Source organism: Lissotriton helveticus, chromosome 10, assembly GCF_964261635.1.
Source record: "Lissotriton helveticus chromosome 10, aLisHel1.1, whole genome shotgun sequence".
NCBI classification, from domain to species: domain Eukaryota; kingdom Metazoa; phylum Chordata; class Amphibia; order Caudata; family Salamandridae; genus Lissotriton; species Lissotriton helveticus.
This window is the reverse complement of record NC_136071.1, coordinates 95641353-95654605: the sequence shown is the minus strand read 5'-3', so window position 1 is coordinate 95654605 and position 13253 is coordinate 95641353. Positions and strand designations below refer to the sequence as shown.

At 45.3% G+C, this 13253-nt stretch overlaps 1 protein-coding gene across 1 annotated transcript in view; it reads left to right on the top strand.

The window, feature by feature from the left end:
- The window catches only part of TSC2 (TSC complex subunit 2), a 279890-nt gene extending 267908 nt beyond the window's left edge, over window positions 1-11982 (top strand). The window contains 1 exon segment of the mRNA XM_078664852.1: window positions 11588-11982. Coding sequence (XP_078520978.1) covers window positions 11588-11749 — 162 coding nt within the window. The 3' untranslated portion in view covers window positions 11750-11982.
- Window positions 11983-13253: the final 1271 nt, after the last annotated feature.

The following is a 13253-nucleotide window of genomic DNA, read 5'->3' as shown; positions in this document are numbered from 1 at the left end:
GAGCATTTGTGTCGTTTACATAGGATAAGGAGTGGAAAAACCTCAAATTACTGTATAGTGCTCCTATTTTGTCTCTCACTGCCCTACATTAGATCTTCTATAGGCTTCTTTCCAACTGCTAAAAATGACGAAATCCGCAATAGGCAAAACACCTCCTGCAGTAGCGACACTAGATAATTATTTAGTGAAAGTTGTGACTAAAATAAATAGTGAAAGCCGTAAATCACTAGGCCAGGGTAACAGTTCTCTATCTTTGCCCATTTCGCCCAAGGTATTGTCTCCTTCAATTCAGGGTGATAGTAGTGACGCTGCCCAACCTGATTTAGTAAATATGGCAGACCCTGCTCTTCCACTCAGATTTATCGCAGAATCTGGTTAATATGGGTGACTTAAATGATGTTCCAGCCCAGCGCTCCCCGGCTCTGGTAACACAGAGAGTGTTGAGATCCCGCAAGCACACGCAAATTAAACGGGGGGGGGGGGGCGCCGAACCACTAACAAAAGAGCTGACCCGCCACTCACTAGTGTGGAAAATCTAAATGAGGTACCAACTAATTATGCCATGATTAAATTAGACACAGAGCAAATAGATTGCCTGATTGGCATTATGGAGGCGAAAATTACTGAGCTAATTAAACCTTTAATGGCCAAAATTGACACCCTGTCTGCGGAAATTGTGAGATTAGGCAGCCCCTTGGGACCCCTTACTGACAAAGCTGATAGTGTTAATACTGCTGAAAAGGGCTCTAATGTTATTAAAGAGACCGCAAAGCCCTCAAATGGGGGACTCTGTACAATGGAACAAGCAGTCTCTGTATCCCTGGAAACTGCGTGCAAAAATACACCACCAGCAACATGTCTAGGGAGTAAAAGAGGGCCGGCAGAAGAAAAGACTGGTTGCCCTGTAAGTGCACAGCCAGACTTACCTCCTGAATGTGGCCCGTTTGTAGCAGTGCTGACAAATGTACCGCCCTTTTTAGAGGCTGGCCATCCTAATAAGCAAGAATCCCACGAATCTCTGAAGAATAAAACTGTATCGTGGCTAAACAGAGAGTGTGGGTTTCCTGTAGCCTTATCACATCAGATTTTAACCACCAGGAGAGTAGCATAGATAGGACGATCACAAAAGAACATTAGTGGCGATTGTGTCGTTATAAACTTTAGAAATCCACTTCTTGTTAATAATGCCTTGCTAAGAGCTTCCTTGCTGCCACAGTCCGATCAGGGCATTACACTTCACTCACTGGGGTATTTTTATAGGCACTTAATTCAGCAGCCCGTCAACGATTTATTTAGGGGCAGAGTAATTGGCACTAAAGGGTTTACCGGCCGTGGGGTTGCCACATTCAATCGATATCAACCCCTGAGTGATCTAGATACAAATGATTGACTCGAACACGGCCGGGACCATTCTATACCTGTTGTTGTAGCTTCTCCATTGGCTGTGGAGGAGGAATGTGGATTAAATGGAATTTCAGCGAGCATTTGTGGGGGTGGTAACCTCAATGTTATGAACACCGTACCTGGTTGTATCAATGGTATGGTGGTAGCGAGGGCCCCACGTCCAGGAACGAGGGTCCTTAGTTGGAACATCGCCGGGTTAAAGAGTAAAGCAAATGATGTTAAGTGGAGGGACTGTCTGACTGACTGTGACATCATTGGGCTGCAGGAAACCTGGGACACAAGGAACACCTTTTTCTTGGATGGGTATGTGGCTTTCTGGTCGGCAGCAGTTGCCTCCCCTATGGGGAGGGCGAAGGGTGGACTCTTAACCCTTACTTCACTAAAACTTGAGGGGACTTATACTAAAGTGGAGACAGGTACACCACACTGCCTAGCCGTGGAAATTCTTACTAAATCCTCTGGGAATTGGCTTATTGTCAACTTTTACAACTCCTTTGAAAAGAGTATTTTAAATGAACACTTAGTCAGTCTATATGATTTTTTGGAGCTGTATAATGTCAACAGTACTAATTGTTATTCGGTTATTGTGCTTGGAGATTTTAATGTTCCTTGTTGTAATGGTAACTGTTTTGTACGGGACAGTTTAGGTCCAGCAAACCAAGATCATATTCATTTTGAACATACCCCGCAGGGATTGTACTTAGAAGACTTGGTGGCAAGTGATGATTTGATATATCCTACCAAATCTACAGGAGACATCCCAACTTATAAAGGAAGAGGCTCGGGGTCAACAATTGACTATATTTTTGTGAGTGTATATCTAGCAAGCAGGGTCAGCCAGTATAATGTGAGTTGGTCTACCTATGGAGACCATAACCCTGTAAGGGTGTCTCTGATAGATGACCTAAAGAAAAAAGTGAAACCCAACCGGACAGCTGGAAACCATGATATAAGACCTATCGATCAAGCTCGACGCCTGAAATGGTGCCGAGTGGTGCCGATAGATTTCAAGGAAAATCTGATGGGAAAGGTTGGGGAAGATATGACCACTTGTTTGAAAGATGGTGTCATAGGGGACGAGGTCCTAGTAGCCTATGGCAGAATCTGCACCCAGGTCGATAGCGACCTCAAAAAAATAGTTTAGGGGCAACCCAGGAATGGGGAAAAATAGTTTGATCATAACTGTTCAATAGCTCATCGGAAGTTGATGGTAGCCCTGAAAGCCGTTCCGCCTGATGAAGCGGAAATTGCTGCCCTTAGGAGCACTTATAAAAAAAGTACAAAAAAAGCGAAGAAATGAAATCAGGGAGGAAGCCTGGAACGAGCTTTTATCAATAGATGTAATTAAAAACAGTGCCAAATTCTGGACTGTGGTGCATAAGCCTTTTTTCCAGGATAAAAGCAACAGTGAGCTTGATTGTGGCATCCAGGAAAAAGAATGGTACAGTCACTTCAAACAAGTTTATGACGGAAATGGGATGCTGGAAGGCCCAGTCTTAAACATGGAGAAATATTCTTTGTCCTTTACAGAGTTAGAGGTAACGCAGGCCATTATGCAAATGACGTGCAATAAGGCTCCGGGGCCGGATGGAGTCCCGGCAGACCTTTTTAAATCAGATGTAAAAACCTGGTCAAAGATTTTATATAATATCTTTGTAAACGCCTGTCAATTGGGCTTGCCCCCTACATGGGCAAGATCTGTCATTATACCCATATATAAGAAGGGAAATAGAGGTGACCCAAGCTGTTATCGCCCGATATCCCTTATCGATTCCTCGGTGAAAGTGCTTGGTAGGGTGGTCCTTGGCCAACTGACTGGTTGGCTTGAGGAATCTGGAACGCTTTCTGTGGCCCAGTATGGCTTCAGAAAAGGGATGGGCACCACGGATCAATGTCTAAATTTGCAACTACTAATAGGTGAATATACGGTGGCAAAGAAAGGACCACTATTAGTAACCTTTATGGACCTGTCCTCGGCTTTTGACCGAGTAAATAGGTCGAAGCTGTGGTCCATGCTCCTAACCTGTGGAGTAGACAAAAACATAGTCTATTTCCTAGCCGACCTGCACAGGGAGTTATCTGCAACGGTGAGGTATGACCAACAGGAAGGTATACCCATATCAAATGGAGTCAGGCAGGGGTGTATCTTGGCGTCCCTGCTCTTTACATTATATATCAATAACCTAGATACGGCCCTAATTGCCTCCTGTAAAGATATTCCTCGTGCAGGGAAACGCCTGATTCCCGCACTTTTATATGCGTACGATGCCGCCCTCTTAGCTAGGACGGCAGTGGGACTTCAGTTAATGTTAGACTCTTTCTCTGTCTTTATAAAATCATTAGATTTGAGTGTAAATTTCTCAAAATCGCACATAATGGTTATTGGACAGAAATCCCTAAAGGTTAAAAGTTTTATTGCGAGGGACATATATTAACCAGGGTGTCGTCATTCCCTTATTTGGGTGTACTATTCGACGACCAAGGATCCTGGGTAACCCAAATCACAGCGAAAAGAATTGTATTGCTAAGGGCTACCCTGGCTGTACTGGGTTTCGCCAGAAAGTTAGGAGCTAGGCCAATGAAGGCCCTTATCCAAATAGACAGAGCCAAGTGTATCTCACTAGCTATGTGTGGGGCTGAGTTGTGGGGCATAAAAAATACTAAGAACTTACAGACGGTAGAAGAAAGGTTTTTAAAGAACCTTTTATCTGTCCCAAGGACAACAGCTAATTACATTGTCCATCAGGAGCTTGGAATCAGCTTTGTTGAAGATGCTATTGCTGTGGCACCTCTATTGAAATGGATAGCTACCTGGTTAAATCCTGACTTAGTGCTTAACCACACCATCATGAAAGACTGTATGTCACTCGACCGTGGGCTGAGTATACCCTGGCTCAAATACATCCAGAAGCTCGCAGGTAAGCTGGGTCGACCAGAACTATATTACTCCCCAGAAACCCTAGTGAAGGGAGATATAAAATGGTCTAAGGAAATGTACCTGCGCATAGCCACCATGGATAGGGAAGAGAGAGAGCTGGTAAAGGTGACAGTAAGGGCCCACCAGCTATGTAAAACAACACTTTCCATGGAACCGTATTTAGGCTATGTCACAAACAACAATCATCGTTTCTTATTGACTAGATTTAGACTTAATCAATTCCATTTTCTTCTTGGTGAACAAAGGTTGGAAGAGGGTAGACGACCTTGCCCCTTGTACTTGCGATAATTTCTCGCAACAAGGCACCCTACATTTCCTATTTTTCTGTGAACACCTCATTGTCATTAGGAAACGTTTTATTCTCCCAATTCTAATCGACAAGGGATTTGTGCAAGTAAGACCAGCCCTCCTCCATTTGCAAATGTTGACTGATGTCTGGGAAACTTTTGACATTGCTAATTTTTTATCAGCAGCTGTAAGAATCTTGAGGAAACTAATTTAACATCATATCATGTACATTCTTTTTTAACATTGTGTAAAAAATGAAATTGTTTTTATTGGTTTTATTGATCGATTTTATATATATTTGAGTCTTGATTGTGTTGAATGGATTAGGTACTTACAACTGTTTATATATACAGTTTTTTCTTGCTTTTATGGTTTGCGCATAAACCGAATAAAGATATTTGACTGACTGAAGTAGAACAAACCTTTTACCTTGTAATATGATGTTTCCAAGCTGCTGCTTGAAGCTGTTGAAGGAGAATAGTTTTTGTAACTATGTAAACCTTTTGCACATGTTGCTTATCTTTTTTCATTTGACTGTTTTGTCTCTCTCCATCATCATTTTGTTTGTAGTTTTTGCATTACTACAGTATTGGAACTTTCATAGATTCACATGCCTGAATCATTCCCCGTCGTCGAGACGGGAGTCTCCGGTATATAAAAAAGCAGTGCTTAGTAGTGTAGCAAACTGAAAAGAGGCCTAGGCCCATTTCCCTTTTGCAACCCATAGCCTTTGTTATGTAAAAAAGGCCCAAACTTTTCTCTGAACCAATCAGAGCTCCTCACCCTCTAGAACACTCCTGAGAGAACCTTCTGCCCCTCAGATTTTTCTACCGCACGTTGTGCTAGGGAGTCTCCTTTGAGCTCTGCTCAAACTCTTTACTTCTACAGTATTTTGACTTGAATTTGAGGTTTCTACATTAACCATGTCTGAAAAAGAGAAAAAAGGATTATTTAGAGCTTGTTCAACCTGCTCCAAGAAAAGGCTGTTTACAGATGACCCTCACAAGGACTGCATCTACTGTCTCTATCCAGACCATAAGGCAGCAGATTGTAAGGTATGTTGTACCTTTTCAAATAAGACCTTGAGAGATCGTGAGGGAAGGCTACTGATCTGGCTTCAGAAAGTCAAAGCCAGGAAGGAAATCCTCTCAAGTGAGAGTGAGGAGGAATCTGTGGCGTCTAAGAGATCTCAGAAGAGAAGTAGATCTCCTCAGACACATTCCTCAGGGGAAAGACCTGAGAAGGCCCCAAAAAAGACCACTCCAGGGTCTTCAGGGCGCAGTCCCTCAAAATCCCCTTCAGTCTCATCTAAGGGGAAGAAGGGATCTGCTGGTGAGGTGAAAGGAGCAAAATCCACCTCAGATCTACCACAGTCTCCTCAGAAGATCAAAATTACCATCAAACTATCTTCTGCGCCTTCTGAGGAGAAATCAGCTCCGTCGACGGGACCGTCGACTAAAAAGGGATCATCGACGACGACTAAAACACCTCCGTCGTTGACGAATAAGGATAAGGCTGGTGAGAAAACAGCGTCGACGACTATATCGTCGACGGTGAAGGCGTCGACGACCGTGTCTACAGCAGCGAGGAGGGTAGCGTCGACGGTCACTACAACATCGACGGTAGCGTCGACGACAATGACTTGGTCGACGACGGCGATGGGAATCTCGTCGACTGGCTCGTCGACGAGGGAAAAAACACCAGAAAAAAGGTTGGTGCCTTGGAAAAAACCTATAACATCTGAGGTTACATCTCCAAGCAAGGTCTCCCCATTGCTACCGTCGCACTTACTGGAGGAAGAAGATTCGGAGGAAGATGATGAGTATGGTATTGCCAGTAGCCCTTCGCAACTACAGGTCAAGTGTCAAGAATACGATTCAGAGGAAAAATATGGGGATTATCAAGAACAACCCCAGGAACAACACCGATATCGACAACAGCAACGAGAGGAGATGACCAGTGTACCATCCTCTTTGTTGAAGGATCTCCAGGGAATGTTGGAGTATTATAGGAAAAGATACCCAGCGACTCCAGTCGCTCAACAGACCATAGAGGCTACTCCACGTCCACGGTCGGTTCCAGGAACGCCGATTCTTAGGAGAGAGATTGTGCCGGAACCTACTGTTAGGTTACCACCACCGACAACACACCACGATACCTCGGATGAGGATCAGGAGGATGGTGAGATTGCGGACACAAATACAGAATGGCATGATTATATCGCCCCATCACCTGCAACTCCTCCGCAGAGACCAGTGGACTCTCCACCGGAGGACATTGGTGGATTTCATAATTTGATGGAGAGAGCCACTAAGAGGTTTGCACTGACCATGACAGAGGAGAAAACGGAATGTTTTCTATATGACTTTAAGGACTCGTATCGGAGATCTGTACGATCTCTGCCTATAGTGTCTCATATCTGGAAAGAAGGATTGAAGGTCATGGAGACGCCAGCGACGGTAACACCGGTTCTGGCCAGACTGGATAAAAAGTATAAAGCACCGGTCGATGCTCCATCTTGCCTTTTGGGTCATCCCAAACCGGATTCTGTTATCACGCAGGCGGCACAACAGAAATCCAGGAACCCATCTGCTCCGATTGCAACACCTCCAGACAAAGAGGGCAGAAGGTTGGATAACGCAGGGAAGCGTTTTTCATTAATGTCTGCTCTGCTTGTAAGAGCCGCTAATGCCCTTGCTATATTGGGGAGGTATGACAGGCAGATGTGGTGCGACCTGTCTCAATACGTTAACCTGGTGCCAGATCCAGAAAAGCAGGAGGCGAAGAAAATTCTCATGGAAGGAGAGAGGACTTCGGCTGAAGTCATAGACTGCGCGATGGATATAGCGACCACGGCATTTAGATCCCTGGGAGGAGCTGCGGTCCAACGCAGGCAAGGTTGGCTGCGAGCGACCGCATTTAGGCCGGAGGTGCAAAACAAAATCTTAGACCTCCCTTTCAATGGAGAAGAATTATTTGGAAAACATATAGATGATACGCTGGAAAGTATCAAGAAGGATACTGATACGGCAAAGGCTCTGGGAACTCTGCAGTACAGGAAAGCCCCTTTTCGTGGCTCCAGGGGTAGAGGACAATTCTCATATAGAGGGGGATACCAACAGGGAAGATACCCATCCTCTTATCAGTCCTCATCGCAGCCGTACCGTCAGCAATATAACCAGCGTCAGTCAGGAGGATACACAAAATCAACTCCACGAGGACGTGGTGGCCGAGGAAAGGACACACCCGTCGGCAATGACAACCTCCATCTTCCGGCTCTGTCAGATGCTCCCCTGGGTGGAAAGATTACTCACTATCTTCAAAATTGGCGGAAAATTACAACGGACCAATGGGTCCTCAAAATAGTTAAATTCGGTCACACCCTAGAATTTCTTCAGACGCCCCCTTGTACGCCACCGATGCACCAAAGAGCCAATCATCTGCATCAACTCCGGCAGGAGATTCGGACAATGCTCCGAAAGGGAGCAATAGAACCGGTACCAAAATCCCAGGAAAACAAGGGGTTTTACTCCCGGTTTTTTCTTATCAAGAAAAACAAGCTCCAGTGGCGCCCCATTCTGGATCTCAGATCCTTAAACACCTATCTCAAGAAACAATCTTTCAGGATGGTATCCCTGCAGGACATCCTTCCGTTATTGAACCCAGGAGATCATATGACTACATTAGACCTACAAGACGCGTATTTCCACGTGCCGATACATCCTGCACACAGGCAGTACCTTTGGTTCTGGGTAGCCGGAAGACATTACCAATTCAGGGGACTGCCATTCGGCTTGAAGTCAGCGCCAAGAGTTTTCACGAAATGCCTGGCTCCAGTGGCGGCTGTGTTGAGGAAACAAAGACATCAAATATTTCCGTACCTCGACGACTGGCTAGTCAAAGCACCATCAAAGACACACGCCAGAGCGTCAACGCAAGCTTGCATAGACTTATTCGCCAATTTAGGACTGACTCTGAACGAGGGAAAGTCAAACCTCCACCCAGCAAGAGTGATCACATTCCTGGGGGCAATATTGGACACGGAATGCAACAAAGCGTTTCCCTCCGAGGAAAGACAACTGAAGATTGTGTCCCTCTTCCAAGACTTGGGGAAAAAGAAAGTCTCTTTCAGTCCGCAGGTACAAATCCTTGCTGGGCACAATGACCTCTTGTATTCCACTGGTACCTTGCTGCAGGCTAAGGATGAGACCATGGCAGGAACAGATCGATCTACAATGGCGTCAGGCGGAGGGATCCTTCGAAGATACAATAATGGTGACGCCAGTCATGTGGCAGTCAGCAAAATGGTGGACGGAAAAGGCAAATGTGTCTCAAGGGCTGATGTTTCTGGCAAGAGCAGCTCCGCTAGTGGTGACGACGGATGCGTCGTTAGAAGGATGGGGAGCTTTCCTTCAGGGCAGGGGCCGCTGGAAGGCAGAAGAGCAGCAATTACATATAAATCTGCTGGAGCTCAGGGCGATCCGCTTGGCATTACTGGCTTTTCTGCCAAGGATAAAAGGTGCGCCGGTGTTGATAAGAACAGACAACACCACGGCGATGCATTATGTAAACAAGCAAGGTGGAACAAGATCTCTCTCCCTGTCTCAGGAAGCCCAGGAGATATGGGAATGGGCCATTCAGCAGGGAATATCATTGACAGCAGAACACCTCCCGGGGGATCAAAACATCAAGGCAGATACTCTCAGCAGGCTAAAATCGTCCTGCCACGAATGGGAGCTAGACCAGGGGATCCTGGACAGCGTCTTTCGGAGATGGGGAACACCGATGGTGGACCTCTTCGCTACAAGGGAAAACAGAAAATGCCAGTACTTCGCAAGCTGGCTTCCCCAGAGGGGATCTTGGCGGAATGCGTTTTCCATGGCATGGTCCGGCATCATTGCCTATGGTTTTCCTCCAATTCCTCTTCTCCCCCGCGTACTGGTGAAGATCAAGAAAGATCCGTGCAGGCTGATCCTAGTAGCCCCGTGGTGGCCCAGACAACACTGGTTCACGGAACTGCTGCTACTGTCGGAGGACCGTCCAATTCGGTTGCGCCTGATTCCATCGCTTCTGACAATGTCCAAGGGGCAGGTGCGCCATCCGGACCCGAAATCCTTGCGATTAGCCGCCTTTCTCCTGAACACTGTGAGTTTAGCCATCTGAACATCTCACATGAATGTAGGGAGATCCTGTCGAAGGCCAGAGCGGAGAGTACCAACAAAACCTACAGACTGAAATGGAAGAGGTTTTGTCTGTGGTGTAAGAGACATGATGTTCATCCTCTTACTGCTGCACCTCATCAAATTATACCTTACATTCTGCTGTTAGCAAAGTCAGGATTAGCACACGCCTCCATCAAGGTGCATTTGGCTGCGTTATCCCGCTACAGGAGGTCATCGTCAGGCCCATCTTTATGGTCCTCAAGGATTATCAAACAATTCATGAAGGGGATTTTCAGAGTCTTTCCACCGGTAAAGCCTCCACCACCTTTATGGATTCTGAATATTGTACTCTCTCAATTGATGAAGCCACCATTTGAACCGATACACAGGGCCGACCTGAAGTTCTTGTCCTGGAAAGTGGCTCTTCTCATTGCATGGACTTCAGCGAGAAGAGTAGGGGAACTGCAAGCGCTCACGATTCAGGAGCCTTTCTTGCAATTTCAAGAGGATAAAATGATTCTCAGAACAAACCCGAAGTTCATTCCGAAGGTGCCAACTGATTTTCATTTGAACGAACCATTGGTGCTGAAGCGTTTCTTTCCTCATCCATCAACAGCGGCAGAAAGAGTGTTACACTCGCTGGACGTACAGAGATGTATGACATTTTACTTGAAAGAGACTAAGGCGTTTCGCAAGTCTTCCCAGTTATTCGTCGCCTTCAGCGCACCCAGGAAAGGTTTCCCGCTGTCAAAGAGGGGAATTGCCAGATGGATTTCCAGTGCAATTGTCTACTGTCATCAAGCTGCTGGAAAGCCTTTGAATGCACGAGTCCGTGCCCATTCCACGAGGGCAGTGGCCACATCCACTGCATTGTTTGGAGGAGTGCCAATCCAGGATATCTGCAGAGCAGCAACCTGGGCATCTACGCACACCTTCACCAGGCACTACTGCTTGGAGGCAGCCGCAAAATCGGATGTGGCGGTGGAAGAGGCGGTACTGCGGAATATCATCCAGTAACGGTGAGCCTTTCTTTTATCCCTCCATCCATAATTTCTTTGTTTTTACAAAGTCACATTTTATATAAGTATGTGTATATATATATATAAGTGATTATGCTTCATTTTCTAATGGTATTGCATGTTTATGTATTGTATCAGGAAAATGTGCTTTGTGTTTTCACTGCTCGCTATTCTGATTCAGGCATGTGAATCTATGAAAGTTCCAATACTGGAGTAAGAAAACAAGTTACTTACCTGTAACTTTAGTTCTCCAGTATTGGAATCTTTCATAGATTCACATGTACCCACCCTCCTCCCCTGAGAGGCTCAGCTCGGATTTAGCACAAGAAGTGTGTTATATGCACAAGTGCGTGAAAAATCTGAGGGGCAGAAGGTTCTCTCAGGAGTGTTCTAGAGGGTGAGGAGCTCTGATTGGTTCAGAGAAAAGTTTGGGCCTTTTTTACATAACAAAGGCTATGGGTTGCAAAAGGGAAATGGGCCTAGGCCTCTTTTCAGTTTGCTACACTACTAAGCACTGCTTTTTTATATACCGGAGACTCCCGTCTCGACGACGGGGAATGATTCAGGCATGTGAATCTATGAAAGATTCCAATACTGGAGAACTAAAGTTACAGGTAAGTAACTTGTTTTCTTTCAGTATCAGAGAAATTAAGACTCCTCAACAAATGTCACGTTGTACTATATTGACTTGGCAAGTCCATTTATTGCAAATAATTGTGTCTACACAAGACCTGGGTGCTGTACTTCAAACTGCCTCTATTTTATTTTTTTCATAGATTCGTGAAGAGATGCTAGAGCAAGAGCAGAACTCAACCTTCCCATATGTGCCAATCAACAGACCACCTCCGCCTCCTCAGCAAGGCTCCCCGGCCAACTACGAAACTGGGCAGAGGACACGCCTGATCTCTGCTGTGGATGACTTCACGGAGTATTCCTAAAGCCAGCCTTCACCATGCCACTTGAGCCCAACCATCCAAGAAGCAGGGATGGCAAGGGTGACATTTTGGTTTTGGATAGGACTCAAACTCATCGTGATCATGAAATGAGATCGTGGCCGCCCTGAAAGCTGCTTCATCAATGAATTTTTACGAGTGACTAAGATACCCACATACCTGAAGTTTGCACTTTTTGTATAAATGTAAATTAACTTAATAAAGCTTTTCCCTTTGCACTTTGTTTTGGATCAATGCATTCGATGAGTTAGCATGACTGCAAAAAAAGACTTAGTGTTAAAAAAAAAGTTGTCATTATCCCCAACGCCACTTCATGTTTGATGTACCACAATCCAAACAACCTTCACTGATCAGTGGTTTGGTTTGCTGCAGACCAGTGATGCTGTATGCGAGCACCAAGCATCTCTTGGTTATCTTCTTAAACCTGGATTTAATAGATGTTAGTTTGCCACAGTAAAACAATTACGAGGACATTGTGTCTAGAAATAAACAATGCATTCATTAAGCAAAGAATGCTGACTCCCTAAAGAAATAACTTGCTTATGCGGTTTGCACTGGTCTTGTAGCTGGTGCATTTATGCATTACGTGCTACCAAGTACGTCACCACACTCTACAGGATGGGAATCGCTTCGGCCTTAGGGACTGCAATTGTTGCTGGATTGTAAATGCTACTGGTTAGCACCAGAGGCAATGTGAGCTATGTCATGTTCAATGTATCCCAAGCCTCTGTGATCAAAACAGTGATATACCTAGATGCCGGTAAGCTGAGAAAGTTGCCCAAAGAGTAATTTGAATGACTATACTCTGTTGAATATTTTGTTTATTACCATCAATTGAAAGTGTGAAAATGCAGTCGGGTAATAATGAGAAATGTGTACGAAACAGCTACATCAGCTCAAATGTAGTATGTAAACGTACACATTCTGATGGATATGTCTAACCCCAGATTCCTCACCTTTTATATATTCCTAGGCACCAGACTGGATCCAGAAGATCTTTTCAGCATAGCCCCTGCTCACAAATCATTGGCATTGTGCGCCTCTGTGTCGATTGCTCTGATCAAGAAGTGACAACTGGAGCCACATAGAGGAGCCATCCGAGAATGCTGACCTCATTTCCTTTCTTCCTTCACCTTTCAAGGTTGATTTGGAGCAAGTTCCTACTTTTTCTCTTCAGTTGACAAGTGTTTCTCTTCAACTTTCTTTCTTGTATGGAATGGAACATGACCACCCACCTAAAACTCCTTGCAGGGACTGTTGCAAAGCAAATGTCTGACACATTCCCATGAGATGTCTTTAGTGTTGTGTCGAGCGAGGGAGTGTGTCCTGATACACCCGATGGAAAAACTAGATGCCAAGCTGTACTGTGCAGAGCACTGCAGGAAGTCACGTAAAATCCGCTCAGTGAAGGACAGGGACTCGTTCCTATTCTATGGGCTCGTCCCGCAAAGTCATCAGCATGTCATGGTGCCCGGTGGTATCCCTCCTG